The sequence below is a fragment of the Lissotriton vulgaris genome, chromosome 9 (assembly GCF_964263255.1).
Source record: "Lissotriton vulgaris chromosome 9, aLisVul1.2, whole genome shotgun sequence".
NCBI lineage: Eukaryota > Metazoa > Chordata > Amphibia > Caudata > Salamandridae > Lissotriton > Lissotriton vulgaris.
In genome coordinates, this window is record NC_141697.1 from 545,060,729 (window position 1) to 545,078,408 (window position 17,680).

The 17,680-nt window shown below is 41.7% G+C and overlaps 2 protein-coding genes across 2 annotated transcripts in view; one reads left to right on the forward strand and one right to left on the reverse strand.

Annotated features, from left to right (window-relative positions):
• Nucleotides 1-17,680, forward strand: part of LOC147691747 (solute carrier family 22 member 6-A-like) — a 197,129-nt gene that overhangs the window by 60,437 nt on the left and 119,012 nt on the right. The window contains exons 5-6 of the mRNA XM_086938031.1: nt 3,390-3,558; nt 11,986-12,109. Coding sequence (XP_086794157.1) covers nt 3,390-3,558; nt 11,986-12,109 — 293 coding nt within the window. The remainder of the gene's footprint in view (nt 1-3,389; nt 3,559-11,985; nt 12,110-17,680) is intronic.
• LOC147691748 (uncharacterized) lies at nt 6,777-7,545 on the reverse strand. The gene is made up of 2 exons (XM_086937331.1): nt 6,980-7,545; nt 6,777-6,867 (listed from the first exon to the last, which is right to left on the reverse strand). The coding sequence occupies exons 1-2, from the start codon at nt 7,543-7,545 to the stop codon at nt 6,777-6,779; spliced, it is 657 nt and encodes a 218-aa protein (XP_086793457.1).

Genomic DNA, 17,680 nt, shown 5'->3' on the forward strand with positions numbered 1-17,680 from the left:
ATTCCTTAATTCACCTATATTTCTTGTAATGGTTCATTCATCAACTCATTACTATATTCTATTTAAACCTAAACATACTACATTCTGTAATCATTTAAATATTGTTGCTTGCTTTTTAAAAATATCAAACATATACCATTTCACATAATTTACCTCTATTCGATATTCTTTCCTTACTCTGTTGTAATTCATCCAACTCCTCTGGAGGGGACATCATGTTTTATGTATTTTTAAATATACATTAACAATATGTTCCCTCTGACGAAATGAAAGATATTTTCAAGATGCTTCCGCAGCCCTGTATCATTACCTTCCTCGTAGTTTCTTCACCCGTATTGATTCTCTGAAATGAAACTAATCATCCCACGGGTGTGGTTTATATACTTTTTGGTTAGTTAACAATCGATGGGATCAATTTATTGCTCCTCCCTCTTTTAACTCACGTTTTTCAGTTGACAGGCGCTCTCATTTCCACTGTTTTAGTATGTCAAGTGTTTATATAAACGTGCCTCTTTCCATACTTTTTAACTTTTGAATAATTTCCAAAATGCTTTATTTAAACTCGTTTTTCTTATAAAAGCATTTCTATAGGCTACTCTCTTTTTTAAAACGAGTATTTACATTCATTCCCCTTTTTTCCAACTTATTATTCTATTAACTGCCTTTTTTCAACTTTTTTTTAATACTCTTCACCACCCTAAACCTCTATTTTCACTGCATCCCGTGCCAGAGATACTCTCTATGAATCTTCGAGAATTCTAATTTATACCCGAGTATTAATTTATTTAATTCCATTAATCAGTGTTTTCATATATTTCTGTAACTAATATTTATAATCTTTATGTATAGTCCCTGCCTACATTTTAATACATTACCCCACGCAAAACCCCTATTTTCCCTGCATCGAGTGCCAGAGATACTCTCTTCCATTCTTTGACTATTTTAATTCATACCCTAGTATTAATTTGGACAATTCAATTAATCCGTGTTTTCTTACATTTATTTATCTAATATTTATAATCTTTCTTTATAGTTCTTGTCTTGATTTTAATACACTACCCCACCCAAAATCCCTATTTTCCCTGCATCCCATGCAAGAGATACTCTCATTTAATTATTGGGTATTTTAATGCATTCCCGAGTATTGTTTTAAGTAATTCCACTAATGCGTTAATAAACTAAATTGTAAATTATAAAATAATAACGATGTATTATTATTTAAAGCAAGTACTTATTTTCATTTTTTTTTTAAATTGCGTTGTAATGGCATGCGTTGTAATTGAATAAGCGTTGTAATGGCATGCGTTGTAATAACATGCGTTGTTATGGACTACACGATGTAAATGTTTCATTGTAATAGCATTACGATGCGTGGTCCGGACAGACTGCACTGGAAGTAATCTTTTTTGACTACTGAATTTTCTCTTAATAAATAAAATCCAAACCAGATTGCTTTTCCACATGCATGTTAGCAGCTCCCCATGTGGATAAGCAATGCCGGCTCCCGAAGGACACGGGGAGCCGGTGGGACCGTGGAGGCATTCGGACTCCCCCCCCACTGTCCCCAACATTTTTTATAAGCTCCAGGGGATGGGGTCCCCGAGGTTATTAGAAATTACTGATAGGGGCTATTATTTTACGGTAAAATTAGAAGTCGCGCACCCAGTGCGGCGCTCAGTGCGGCCCCCTGGAATGCACGAGTTGGTTGCACAACTCATAATCTGTAGAGTGCGCGACTCCGGCGCGTTTGGTGCACAACTACTACGCGTTTGGGAGCCGGCATTGCTTTTCCACATAGGGAGATGCTAACATGCAGCTCCCTGTGTGGAAAAGCAATCTGGTTTAGATTTTGAAAGAGAGAACAGAGTTCCCTGCTCTCTCTTTTAAAATCTAAACCAAGTTTGCTATGGGAGGGCGGGAGCTGTGACACTCCCGTCCTCTCATAAAATAAAATTTTGAGCCCTAGGGGTCCCCTAAACAGGTCTAGAGGATCATGATATTTCTACCCTGCCCCCTTTCTACGTTTTGCACCCTTGTTCCACTAGCTTCTTCAGCCTCGCTTCTACCGAGGCACAAAATGGGTGCCAACAGTTATTGGTTTCGAATGTTGACAACCACTTGACAACCAATTAGCATTCAGCGCGTGATCGGAAGGGTGCGCTATGGTGCACACATGGTGCGCTCAGAGGCCGCGGATCCACCGTGCCCATAGATATATATATGCTTTTAACTGTAATATTCTCAGGAACTACTGAACAGATTGACACCATTTAAGGAAAAGGCACAAGTCTGAACTGAGGACTACATCTCTGCCAAATTAGGCATTATTCCGTTCAGCAGTTCGGGCTGTAGCTGTGGCTAAAGGTCCTATGGGAAAGTGCATAGGGAAAACACATTTTGGGACTCCCTTTTTTCTAAGCCCCCCCTTGACGAATCACCCCCAAACTTTCAGGAAAGGAGCCGAACAGAGCTGGCCATTAGTTTTTAAAATTTTGCGAAGATTCATCAATCAGCGCCAAAGTTATTCCAAATAGAAAGTTGCGGATTTCATATGGAAAATAGGTCCTAACTATAACTGCCTACAGGCGACCGCCAGTAGGTAATATATATATCTTCAAAATAAATTGATGTTCATTCAAGAATAGTACATTTATACTTACCTATTTGCACTTACCTTCTTGATATTTTGGTCCTCAATATTTTTGACACAATATTCTGATGACACAATATTTTTGTTTTCATTGAACCTTGTATTGTACCGACATTCCCGGTAGTGGTAAGTGTCCTAACTTTGGGCATCATTATGATGTTGTCCGCCCACCAGCATAACGGTATACGGAACCGACCACCAGAGTTGCTGCAGTCCCGCATATTGAGCATTGTGGCGGGTGGTGCTTCAAGTGACACTCGTCACAATGTCCAAAATGCATGTTTTGCATTGGCATGCAAAACGTGCCAGGCACCGCGTGGTGTCGGCCATCTTGTTCATGCCAATTGCAGCTCCCCAGCGCCTCTGGGGGCCCGCACACAGCATGCCTTTCCATAGCAGAGCCTCCATATTGATGGCCTTTTCCGACCGGTCAACAAGTTGACCAGCGGAAAAGCAGTGGATGATCTTTCCGTCCACCGCTGTGCCCCCCACCATACTAATGTGGCAGGGGGAGAACAAGGGACATTTAGCGGGTAGATCACCATCGCTGGCCAGGCGGTGGCGGTCCACCCACAATTGTAATGGGCCCTTAATTTTGGGAATTTCATTGTTCTTTTGTTCTGTAAAATGTGTAGATGATGCATATCCCTCATGGTGCCTTTGTGGTGCTCAATGATGCCTATGCTGAATACACACCTACCAGACAACCATATCCAATAGTTTTTCTTATCTCTTACAGTTTTGGAGTGGATGCCTCTTCGAGGGCGTACACTGGCAGTAAGCCTGCCAATCCAGGGATTCCCCCTGGGGCAACTTCTCCTGGCAGGAGTGGCATATGGTATCCGGGACTGGCGTTGGCTACAATTCGCTATATCTGCACCATTTTACCTTATCTTTCTACTCTCATGGTAGGTGGCTCATGATTGCAGACATTGCAGAGATCATGATCAAAGTATACCTGTTCACTGATATGTTTCTTTTTTCTTTGAACTTTCTTGTAGAAGCAGTTTATTTTATGTGTTATGGTGGTAATTTTTGTAAAGCCTTGCATTCCCCAAGTCCTCTGCCATTTCAAGTGTTGGTGATCTAGGGGTACTAACTGTAGAAAGGATTGGAAGTTTTTCCAATGGGGAATGTACGGGCGGGCTCTGGCCATCTTGCAGTGAATATGGAAAGGGTTAATTTGCCTACGTGGAGCTGGCACACCGAGGCAGGCTTTGTGATCTACAGAAAGTGCATGTCTAGGGAACGATCACAGTCATCCGATGGGTTGTGTGTTAAGCAACACGTGTCTCAATGGAATTGCATTCAAAAGTGCACTTAAACAGGTGGAACATTCAGTTGTGGTCATCTTCAACATGATCCATGAAAGTGTGTTCAGTGTCTTCTGCAGGTTGTGCGTTTTCACTTAAGTGGTGAATAACTTTTACCTGCCAGTTGCATGTTTCCGTTGCAGAAATATTCCATGGGTCACCAAGGGTCCTGCGACCCATGACCTGTCCCTTTGAGTGCTATCAGAGTTGTCTGTAGTCATGGGCAGTTTACTGCTGCAAATACTATCCCTTGTTTGTCTGACCACATGGTCACGCAGTGAAGAGCCATTGTCACATTGTGAGCACAGGGTGAGCTGAAAAGCCCTACTAGTGTAGCTTTCTTCCTTGTGTTTAAGGCTCTGTACTCATAAAGTCCATTAAGGTTTTTCATACTCCCCGAGTGAAGCAGGCTCAGAAGCCTTTGGTTTTTGAAGTTATAAGAGGGTAGGAAAAGCTTATTATGCTTTGAAAGGCTCTGAACTCTGTCCCCGCACTACTGCCCCACCCCCTTCTACTGGCCTTGAAGCTTTTTAGGCAGTGAAGAGCTGAACGCCACGCCCCTCACATGCAGTGAAAAAGGTTTATGGGTTGACAGGTCTGCAACCAGCGCATTGACCTATATACATGTCTGTCTGTTTTGTGTTTTATACAGCCGGTACATTGGTCTGTTCACATACTATTACAGACAGTAAAAGCACTGTTCTAAACACATGGCTTTGAAAGTTTTCAGTGTAATACACTGTAGTGAAATGAATATGAAGAAATTCCAGAAGAAAGGAATGAATTTAAGAATTGTTATTCAACAAGTGAAAGAGCTTGTGCGAGGAGCAGTGACTGCGCAGAGCCACAGTGTCTTCGTGTATCCGTCTCTGACGTCAGTTTTATACATGCTTGACATTCCCTGATGTGCGCGTGCCTAGCAACCAATAGGAAAGGAATGCAGTAAATAACAGCTAGAACCACAACATCTCCCTTTTATGGGAGAAAGAAATAAATAAATTAATGTTCTTTAAATGCAATGGTTAAATTGGATATATGATGCAAATTGTAAGCTCCTTCCGCCCCTCTAAGCACATCAGTAAAGTAAATTCTTTATTGTTCGGTTAATTAAAACCATTACAATATAAAGCATTCTGCAACATTTAAAACAAACTTTTAGGGCTATGATAGGAAATAAATAAGAAAAGGAGAAGGGAAAAAAATATAAAAGGAAAAGTGTGAGGACTATGTAGCAGAGAGTCTATCACCAGTTTCAGTAAACTTTTCCAGAGCACAAATTTATCTTTCAAACAATGTTCTTAAGTCTCAGTGGGGATCCGGCATGTGGCAGCATGCCTCGTTTTTTTCACTAAACTGTCCAGGAATTTTACTCATCTGCAGATCAGTTGGGCATCCGCTGAGCATAAAATCTGGACTATCGCGGATCGGCAGGTGCGGACTCCTAGTATGTTGAGTTTGTCCTTAAGCCAGTACCGCCGACCTTGATACATAGCTGGACAAATGCAAACTATGTGTATGAAGTAAACATAATGAATAAGGAGTAACAAGGAAGATGTTATTATAAGAAAAAACAGATTATATTCAGCTGAGCTTAATAAGTGAGGTCATTCTTAAAAGTGTGAACAATAAAACTCTGTTATCACTAAAAACTGCCTGGTTTTTGTTGTGTCCCCCAACCTATTTGAGGAAAGCTAATTCAACATATTAGAGGCAAAATGACAGTCATATCCATCCCTCATATAAACAAATGATGACGCTTCTTTCACGTATAATGTCTTTAACTGGTGACTTAGATGCCACAACCAGTAAAATTACGTTCATGAGGAGCTTTTAATTCTTCCAATAAGTTCTTGGATTATGGAGAATATAATGGAGAGTTCTCTAGACAAGCAGAGTATCTTCGGTGGGGAAACATGAGCATAGGAAGATCTTGTCTACAGCATAGCCACCCTTAGGAACATTCAATTCTTGAGTCACGTGCAAGATGTTTTCAAACGGAAGCATCCCATGAACTGTTGTCCGGGTTTTCATCTCAAACGACAATCTATCTTAGCACTTTGCATAGAACCATCTATGTTTGAAATTAATACATTAGACTGATGGACAAAATCTTCATTAAATACTATATATTTGATATCCTTTCTTTATGAACTTCTGAAATGCTGTACTAATTCTCCACACAGTATAACCTATGAACACTGACATCTACTATGTGGGTATGCATACTTATTCTCTGCATGAAACTTATCCTACTCCATAATTGATTTTAGATCTTTACGTACTTACTTAAATGGTAGATAATTTGTTACTGGTTTCTGATGGAGGCGAAACAAGAGAAATGAAACCATCATCTAACACAATGGGATCATCTGACCCGGGTTTATGGATTATCTTAAGTTTGGCAAGATCTCTCCACCCTACTATGTTTCTACCCCTTACTGCGACATAAATTTTGGTTATGATACTTCTACCTTTTATGCTCAGAATATCTTCAAAATAACCAAACATATTAATCTTAAATTCCCAGAATGCTGTAGGATTAACGTCTGATGGAAATAACTCCACATTAGGCCAATACTTCAAATATTTGCTGTCAGAAATTATTGTAAAGGGAGAACCTGAATCTGCCATGATATTGAGCTCAATTTTGCCTACCTTTGCAACTCCTATTGGACCCTTATTGTGACTGTTGCCGTCATATAGAGCTAGAACAATGTTGGAACACATATTCTCCTCAAAATCATCTACCACATTAATGTTTGTTCTAACGTTGTATTTTTGGTCGAATTTCCCACACACTCTTGTAAAATGTCCTACCTTTTGGCAGCTTGTACATCTTTTCTTACTTGCTGGACAACTTTCGGAATCGGCTTTATGGTTAAGAGAACCACATCTAAAACATATAATAGGGGAAGAATTTGAATTATAGTTAGAACTGAAAGATTTGTTAGTACTGAATTATTTCCGCCTTCTGTCATTTACGTAAGAAACATTAGAACATGAAGCTTCATTTACTTTAGCCAATTCTTTTCTGCCTTCAAGTGAACGTTCGATGCCCTTGGCAATATCTACCACCTCAGACAATGTAGGTTTTTTACAGGCAAGTAATCGCTCCTGAATTTTACGTTCAAAACAGTGAAATACAAATTGGTCGCGGATGTACATATCTGCCATGTCGGCAAAATCACATTTAGTGGCTAACACCCTTAAACTACCAATATACTCTTCTACATTTTCTGAATCTAATTTTTTCCTCAACGCAAAACGATGTCTGCCCACCATAATGTTCTCTTCCTCGTCAAATTGCTTTTCTAATCTTTTCACAGCCTCCTGAAATTCATCAAGGAGAATAAACTGTCCCGGAACAGGTTCATATTCTGGTAGGCTTTCAAACATTTCTTGGCCAGCAACTCCTAAAAGTCCAAAAAGAATAGCTTTTTTTCGTTCAGCGTCATATTTCTTGCCATTAATCGCAACCAAATAATTTTCAAAAGCCTTGTACCATATCTTCCATTTCATCACCGATTTACCTGGAAATTCGAGAAAATGAGCTGGAGCATTGAAAATACTTTCACTGGACATTACTTGATTTTCTTCCCCTGATTCTCTTTTAATTCTGATATCATTCGTGATGCCGGGTTTTGACTATTAATTGGAATTAAATAGAATAGAAACACTCTATATATAGTACTGTGTTTTTACTTCTGCTGGCTTTTATGTGTACTTTTATGGATGTTTTACAATCCGAATAAAGATCATTTGACTTGACTTGACTATATATATAGTACTGTACCAACGGTACTTGAACAGTTTCTTAAAGTTGAAATGTTCTCACTTCAAATTGACAGGAAGAAAGATACACTTTGAATGTGACAGTTTACTAAGAAAATAAGCGTAATTCACTCATGACAAGGAGTTCTGTCCGTTTTCAACTTCTATGCTAAACAAATATAATAGTTTACCTTCTGTTCTGCTAAGCGCTGGAAATGCGACCTTTGCTCACCTTAACTTGCTGCTGACAGACCTAATTGCTAATTCAACATGGCTTTTACTTAAACATATCTTTTCAAAGATACAATGAACATTGTAGTGAATAAAAATGAATATTTAGTGAAAAAACTAATTAACATAACCTGCATGCCATCTGATCGTGAAGTGAAACGCGTTTCAAAGAACCACAAAAGATTTCTCGACTCGGCAGTTCTTTCTATGAGAATCTCTAATTGAGAACAACTCTCATGTTTATGCCGATAGATTGTTTACCTTATAAAAAAAAAACAATCTCGCCTTTACAAATGAATGAAAGTGACCTACAATTTCATGTGGGAAGCAACGAATTTGACACAGGAGTTTTCTCTTACTGGAAACTACCAATAATCGTTTTACTCTCAAATGATGAACTCTTAATTTCTGTGGCACCAAGTGAAACTGAATATTGACTTCGCTATATTCCAGAGAACAAAAAAAAATAAGATTCTCTTCCAGTACCTTGATGTTCCAGTAAGCGTAACAGTGAGGCTGTGCGTTTCAATGCAAATTCGGCACACAAAATGGCGTCGCGTTGCCTACGTCACCGACGCAGTGACGTGTGAGCGGAATCACTGGTTGCCGCACAGCTGAGGCGGTTGACAGGTGACAGTTGCACTGACGTAACCGTCAACTGTGACTGAAGCTTAGACGCGCGTCACCTCACCTCAATTACCTCAAACGCTGTGAACACAGAAGTTGAAAGAAAAAGTACAATCAAACAGATGAAAATTCTGTTGGAATAAAAAGCGCTCTGAACTTGCCTGAAAATAATCTTGTATCGGCTTGGCGAGTGCGAATGTTTCCACGAGATGTCCTGTCATCGAACACTGCCTCACGCAGGAAGAACTCTATTCCGCCTCACAGCATGCCCAAAAATAACGAAGAATGAATTAGATCAAAAATCTTTACTTTTGAAAAAGAATGAATCTCGTCACTTGCCTTGAAGAAATGAACACGCTGCTGGAAAACGACTCTTCCAGAAGCTCGTTAATTTATTCTCATCCAGTCCTCGTCGCCATTTGTAGTGAAATGAATATGAAGAAATTCCAGAAGAAAGGAATGAATTTAAGAATTGTTATTCAACAAGTGAAAGAGCTTGTGCGAGGAGCGGTGACTGCGCAGAGTCACAGTGTCTTCGTGTATCCGTCTCTGACATCAGTTTTATACATGCTTGACATTCCCTGATGTGCGCGTGCCTAGCAACCAATAGGAAAGGAATGCAGTAAATAACAACTAGAACCACAACATACACATGTTACTTATTGTATACTGCGGAGTGTTTGAGATATCAAAGACACTGAATCTATGTCTCTGTTAACACGTTACTGGCTGTTTGTAATGCAATAGTCAATAAGTCATCTGCCTATTTACATTCCACTTTATTGGCGATACAGACCTGATGTCATCAACATCCAATTCAAAGAGCTTTTTACATGTTGCTGACTGTGATGTAATAAATAATAAGGGGCATGTTTATTAGTATTTCATGCAATGCAGTGCAGCAGGGGACCTAGCTTTGCTGCACTGAGTGAAAGGGAGAGATCAGAAACGCTCCATATTTACCAAGACAGGCAGAATGTACCACACATGGAAATAAGAAGTAACAAGGAGAAATATTTCTCATTGTTACGCCTCTGTTGGGTAGGCACAACATTTTGGCACAAATCCAAATTTTTTTAGGTCTTGGTTTGCGTTAAAATACATCGGTGGGTGCATGGGTATGCCCATTCTCCACCTACCTCACACAAAGTTATGCTATTCACTGCCTTACGTTACTTTCCATGCAAAATGGTTTTTGTGCGGCTTAGTAAATGCCACAAATGATTTTGCGTCAGGGCTGCATCCCCAAAGAGATGCAACCCCGAATCAAGGTCATAGTGAATCTGGGCCTAAGTGCTTTGCTATGTTTCCATTTTAATATCTGTTTCTGATTTACCCGTCACTGCACTTGGATGTTAACATACCACTGGTTGTATGTAGCTCAATAGAAAAATCATTACATCTGGCTAACTGTTGTGGCATCCTGAGACTGTGTCCTGTTCCGTTTACTGGTGTGATGTCATGGACATTAAGGGCCAGATGTAGGTAGCCCTTTACCGATCGGAATCGGCCGAAAATACTGATTTTCGGCCGTTTCCGATCGGTAAAGGGCTATGGAGATGTAGGGGCACATATTCGGTAATTTTACCGAATTGTTATTATTACCGAATCGGTAAATTTACCGATTCGGTAATATTTACCGATTTGGTAAAATTACCGAAAATGCAATGTGGGTAGCCAATTTTCCATTGGCACATGCTTTTCAGAATCGGTATTTTACCATGGAATACAAATCCATGGTAAAATACCGATTCCTGTGTACATGCACATCTGTGCATGTACACATGTGCCATGTGACAAACAGACGTGCCCTTAGGGCATGTCTGTGTGCCACATTGCACACATGCCTGTTTTGGGGGTGCTAGAGGGTGTCAAAGTGACACCCCCTGCACCCTTGACAAATTCGGTATTTACCGATTCGGTAAATACCGAATCGGTATTTGAATTGAATCCTATGGGCTTCAAAGCCCATAGGATTCAATAGCAAATACCGATTCGGTATTTACCGAATCGGTAAATACCGAATTTGAAAGGAATCGGTAAAAAATCCAGATGTTGGTACCTACATCCCATTTACCGATTTTGAAATACCGAATCGGTAAAATTCGGTATTTCAAAATCGGTAAATGGGATTTACCTACATCTGGCCCTAAGTTCACTAGTCTTTCTCTGTGTTTCTGACTGACTGGTATGTCATAAATAATTACTTAATTGCAATGTTTATATTTGCTGGGTGTCTCTAATGAAATACAGAACAACTGCATTGGTTTGTTTGCAAAACACAGATATTTAAAAGGCCTGATGTATTTCAAATAGTGATTACCTAATTACGATTTTCTGCGAATCGCAATTAGGTAATCACAATTTGAATGTATGAAACTCCATGAGCACTTTCTAATGGGTCACAAATCGGCCTACCTCATTAATAATAATGAGGCATGTCGCAATTTGCGACCCATTAGGAATCACTAAAATCACAGGGATGGTGGTCTGCTTGGGCCAGCAGAGCACCATGTCTGTGATTGCTTTTAACTAAAGCAATAATTATTTTTAAATGCAGACCATTTTCCTTAAAAGAAAACGTGTTGTATTTAAACAAGAAAAATTAAAAGCTTTCTTTTAATTTTTCAAGAGCAGGCAGACGTCTTTGGGACCACTGTCTGCTCCTAAAATACAATTTTATTAACATTCACAAAGGGGAAGGTGTCCATTTGGGACGCCGTCCCGATTACAGATGGATTACCACCTACTTGAAGTAGGTGGTAAAATGCAAATATTTTGTGATCGCATTTCGGTCGCAAAACATTCCGCCTTAAATACACCCCTTCTTAATATTGAATCAATATGTATACGCAATTCCAAATTGCGATTCGGTAACAATTCACCAAGTGTATAAGCAGATTCAAAGCTGAGCTCATTAAAATCAGTGGATGTCATTCACAAGTAAGACAAATGTGACAGTTTCAGCAGAGGAAGCTAGTTTGCAGATTTCATGTCTCAGGTACCAAGGTGCGTTGTGACTAGAAACATACTAGAAACATACTTTATTGTTTGATTATTTAAAATCTTACAATATAAGACTAAGCTCAAGAGTTGACACATATGGTGGGCAACAGTTAGCATGAGCAACAAAACAATGCTGAAGCATGTTATATCTACAATCAAATTTGGCAGCACATTTAAAACTTTTCACACAATTTGTGAACTGGACTATGTGCATTCCAATGGGTGTATTTAAAGTTTATTTTTAATTTTATGTGTGACAAGTATGTACATTTTCACTGTGGTTTGGAGTCAGGGAGGTGATGGGTGAGAGTGAGTCCTTGCATTTCAGATAAACACACTCTAGTCTCCTTTACTGGTTACTTTGAAAGAGTGTTTCTCTTTCCCTAGGTTTATACCTGAATCAGCTCGTTGGCTCATTCTGAATGGCAGAACCTCTGAGGCCGTCAACAGCCTGCGGAAAGTTGCCAGGATCAATGGAAAGCAAGAGGAAAGCAAGAAACTCACAGTGGAGGTGAAAACAAAGTATCAGCCCATCTGTTTAAGGGGGAGATTTGAAACATTATTAATTCCAGAGTCAGGCAGCATAGACATCGACTCGACAAAAGGTGAAGGGCTTCAGGAGTGATTTCATACATGTTGGCCCCAGGTATCATCAAGATTGACCCTTTGGTCTCTAATGTGTGTGAATTATTGGAAAACGAAAACCGGATAACCACATTGGAGGAAACCAAATCATGGAAAACCAATTTTGAGGAAAGACAATTTTTAAAAAATTGAAAATTAGAGGAAACATTTTAAAGGGAATATAATTTTAAGGAACAATCAAAAAATACAAAAATCTTGGAGTTTAGCACTACTGTGGGGTTTTTGGGTTCAGGGGTGGGTAATGGATAGAGTGATGAGGGTTTTTTCACGGTCAGCAATAACTGGCATTCGGGCACAGAAAGGAATTTTTAGGGTTCAGGGACGAGTGGAGTGTAGGGTTGGTGAGGTGTTTTTAGTGTTCATGAATGAGTGGTGTTTAGGTGAGTGAGGTGTTTTAGGTTTCAAGGACAGGTGGAGTGTAAGGCTATTGAGGGGTTTTAGGGTACATGGATGAGCAAACTGTGGGCTTGTGTGTGTTTTTAAGGTTAAGTTATGGGTAGCGGCTAGAATGGTGAAGAGTTTTTTAAGGTTTAAGGATGAGACTGACTTTACGGTGATGAGGGGTGTTAAGGATTCATGGATGGGTGGAGTAGAAAGGGTTTTTCAGCATTCAGGGATGAGTAGTTTAGTGTGATGAGGAGTTCTTAATAGTCATGAATGGCTGGTGTTTAAGGGCAGTAAGGTATTTTTAGGGTTATGGGATGGGTGGAGTTTGGGTGTGATTAGGTATTTTAAGAGGTATAGGATGGATGGGGTTTAGGCATAGAAAGGGGTTGTTAGGGTTGAGGGTTGGGTGGAGTTCGGGGTACTGTGTAATTTTATGGTTCAGGGATGGTGGATTCTGGTGGTAGAAAGGGCTTTTAGGCTTCAGAGGTGAGTGGAGTTGAAGTGTAGTGGGGGTTTTGGGTGAGGGATTAATGGTGTTTAGGGGTTGCAAGGGGTTAGTGAATTAAAAGCATCTAAAGTAAATTTTTGATCACTTAAAAAATATAAATATGATATAATGTCCTATGAAGTAAAGCACTAAAAAAAATATATCTGACATAACAGTTTCTGAAAGTAAGACCTGCAACCATTGCATTTACACTTTAAAAATGAGCATTTGAAAGCCAATTTCTACCGTAAAGACATTCTATGTATTGGTGTCTACAAAAAGGTAAATGCCATTCATTCTGACAATTTCCATTAAACAGTATAGATGAACTGGTTTCTCAGTAATGGTATTCCATGAAAATGTGTTTCTTTGACATTACATACAACCTTTTGTCCCTCCTTATGATCCTTGCCAGCTTTCTCTTTGCAGCTGAGGGGCTGGGGCTAGGAGAGGAAACAACATGAATTTATACGCGTTCTTTAAACCATTTTTTCTGTTCCTACCACTCCCTTCTTAACCCCTGAGATGAGGGATAGCAATGCCAGTGCAATGGGTACCAAATGTGGTGTCAAAGTGTTCCAAACTGTTGTGTAGTTCCTATAAAAACATATACAGGATCTGTGCATTCAGACAGCCTACACTGTAGGATTGGTGTCAAACTGATTCTGGACACCCCCACCGGGTATGTTGGCCTTTTGTACCAGCCAGCTCACAGTGCCACATGAATCTCCTCTTACCAAGGAGAGAATAGTTCTTGGCAACCATTGAACATGACAACTCTGATCCCTCAGGACCGTGGAAACAATATACTACTTTTGGCTCAGTCCCTCATGCTTACTTAGTGGAGAGATACCCAGAATAAACAGGCTTGGCGTTTTCAATAAGTATTGATTGAACAGTTGTTACTCTGGTGTAAAATACATGAGCTGCAACAACCGTTAGACAGTAAAAGAAATAAATGATTAGCAGTACTATAAAAGTCAATGGATGGTAAAGTTATATCATCTTGCGATAATCATGGATACATACGAGTATATAAAATACATGACAATAAAAAGATGCGTACTCCTACAATGCCTCCTTAACTAGATGTACCTAAGTGTACTTAGCATGTGTGTAGGTGGTAAGCCAAAAATCCCTTTAGGATGAAGTCAACCCCTTTACCTGGATTGAAAGACTGTGGGACCCCGTCCTGGTCTTGAGTTGGACACCCCGCGAGGGATGTTAGACCATGGCGAGCTGGAGTGTCTGCATGCAGGAACCTCAGCGTCTTTGGTCAGTGTGTCAGCCTAGAAGTCCTGGTCTCCTCTTGCATATTTTAGCAAGATGTGTTGTATATATACCCAGAGATCTCCCCAAGGGTCCTACCTTGCTGTATTACTATGTCAGACTTAGGATGACGTCGGGCATGAACTTTATACATAGATATTATACAGTTGCACAGACAAAATATTGAGTTTTTTATTTCAACCTATGTTAATATCGAGTTTTAAATATCGTAGGGACAGAATATCGACATCAAGATGTTTATGTTAGTGTTATGTATTTTAGTATGTATTTTATATGTATGTGTTTCACCCACATGTTTTCTTATGTTTTGTATTTTTTTAAATAAATATATGTATTAATGGTTTAGAAGTTAGTCATTTTTTTTAAAGTAAATGTTACCTTTTAGTACCGTAGTGGGTTGTGGGTTTATAGGGGAATAGGGTGGGAAGCAATTTAATTATAGTAAATTAATTAATTGGGGGGGATCTCGCTCGCGACCAAGATGGCCGCTTGAGCCTTTAGCTCCATGACATCACTGATCTATCCGTCCATTATCCGGCAGCCACACAGCACCCCATTATTGGAACAGCAAGGCCTGCATGTAGGAATGCGCCAGAATGACAGTGGACAAACTCCGGTTCCTCTCTGACCGAGTACTGAGGAGCTGTGTGGCATAGACGTCATCTATCCCGCAAGGCCCATATCCCCGGACTGCGGTAGGACTGGGCCATGGAGGTGGGTTCGCGGCGAGCAGCTGAGCGACCGGGTGACAGTTCGAAGCCACGCGCATTGAAGAGTCCGGCTCAACCCACAGCCCCTGCGAGCCCACATATAGCGAGGCACCCCTGGGAAGCGATCTGTTGGCCAACAGTGGTGCCCTGAACAGAAAGGGAGACGAGCAGACCCGCAGGACCAGCCAGCTATTTCCCTGCAGAAGCCAACTCTTGTACATGCAAATTGCATCGGAATGGCTGCTTCTCCAGGACTTTGTCATTGTCTAACCCAGGGTGGTGTGGAGTGCAAAAAAACGATGGATTAGGACCCAGATCTTTTGACTGGGTTGAATGTGTGACATTGATCCTCATTCGGTCCATCACCTGTTGTTTTTGCAAACTCGCTATAAGTGTACTGGGGATGCCCAGACGTGGGTCCCAGGCACTCCACACCACTGGAGTCAAGCTAGCCGGGCTGATGAGAGGTGTTACCTCGAAACCGGTCCGGTCCTCGGATGCTTGATTCCGTTCTGGGAAGGACATGGCTTTTGTAGTTCGGACTGGACTGTTCCCATGGGGCAACAGGGTCAGAGCTGATTTGCATATCGCCATTGTCTAACCCAGGGTGGTGTGGAGTGCAAAAAAACGATGGATTAGGACCCAGATCTTTTGACTGGGTTGAATGTGTGACATTGATCCTCATTCGGTCCATCACCTGTTGTTTTTGCAAACTCGCTATAAGTGTACTGGGGATGCCCAGACGTGGGTCCCAGGCACTCCACACCACTGGAGTCAAGCTAGCCGGGCTGATGAGAGGTGTTACCTCGAAACCGGTCCGGTCCTCGGATGCTTGATTCCGTTCTGGGAAGGACATGGCTTTTGTAGTTCGGACTGGACTGTTCCCATGGGGCAACAGGGTCAGAGCTGATTTGCATATCGCCATTGTCTAACCCAGGGTGGTGTGGAGTGCAAAAAAACGATGGATTAGGACCCAGATCTTTTGACTGGGTTGAATGTGTGACATTGATCCTCATTCGGTCCATCACCTGTTGTTTTTGCAAACTCGCTATAAGTGTACTGGGGATGCCCAGACGTGGGTCCCAGGCACTCCACACCACTGGAGTCAAGCTAGCCGGGCTGATGAGAGGTGTTACCTCGAAACCGGTCCGGTCCTCGGATGCTTGATTCCGTTCTGGGAAGGACATGGCTTTTGTAGTTCGGACTGGACTGTTCCCATGGGGCAACAGGGTCAGAGCTGATTTGCATATCGCCATTGTCTAACCCAGGGTGGTGTGGAGTGCAAAAAAACGATGGATTAGGACCCAGATCTTTTGACTGGGTTGAATGTGTGACATTGATCCTCATTCGGTCCATCACCTGTTGTTTTTGCAAACTCGCTATAAGTGTACTGGGGATGCCCAGACGTGGGTCCCAGGCACTCCACACCACTGGAGTCAAGCTAGCCGGGCTGATGAGAGGTGTTACCTCGAAACCGGTCCGGTCCTCGGATGCTTGATTCCGTTCTGGGAAGGACATGGCTTTTGTAGTTCGGACTGGACTGTTCCCATGGGGCAACAGGGTCAGAGCTGATTTGCATATCGCCATTGTCTAACCCAGGGTGGTGTGGAGTGCAAAAAAACGATGGATTAGGACCCAGATCTTTTGACTGGGTTGAATGTGTGACATTGATCCTCATTCGGTCCATCACCTGTTGTTTTTGCAAACTCGCTATAAGTGTACTGGGGATGCCCAGACGTGGGTCCCAGGCACTCCACACCACTGGAGTCAAGCTAGCCGGGCTGATGAGAGGTGTTACCTCGAAACCGGTCCGGTCCTCGGATGCTTGATTCCGTTCTGGGAAGGACATGGCTTTTGTAGTTCGGACTGGACTGTTCCCATGGGGCAACAGGGTCAGAGCTGATTTGCATATCGCCATTGTCTAACCCAGGGTGGTGTGGAGTGCAAAAAAACGATGGATTAGGACCCAGATCTTTTGACTGGGTTGAATGTGTGACATTGATCCTCATTCGGTCCATCACCTGTTGTTTTTGCAAACTCGCTATAAGTGTACTGGGGATGCCCAGACGTGGGTCCCAGGCACTCCACACCACTGGAGTCAAGCTAGCCGGGCTGATGAGAGGTGTTACCTCGAAACCGGTCCGGTCCTCGGATGCTTGATTCCGTTCTGGGAAGGACATGGCTTTTGTAGTTCGGACTGGACTGTTCCCATGGGGCAACAGGGTCAGAGCTGATTTGCATATCGCCATTGTCTAACCCAGGGTGGTGTGGAGTGCAAAAAAACGATGGATTAGGACCCAGATCTTTTGACTGGGTTGAATGTGTGACATTGATCCTCATTCGGTCCATCACCTGTTGTTTTTGCAAACTCGCTATAAGTGTACTGGGGATGCCCAGACGTGGGTCCCAGGCACTCCACACCACTGGAGTCAAGCTAGCCGGGCTGATGAGAGGTGTTACCTCGAAACCGGTCCGGTCCTCGGATGCTTGATTCCGTTCTGGGAAGGACATGGCTTTTGTAGTTCGGACTGGACTGTTCCCATGGGGCAACAGGGTCAGAGCT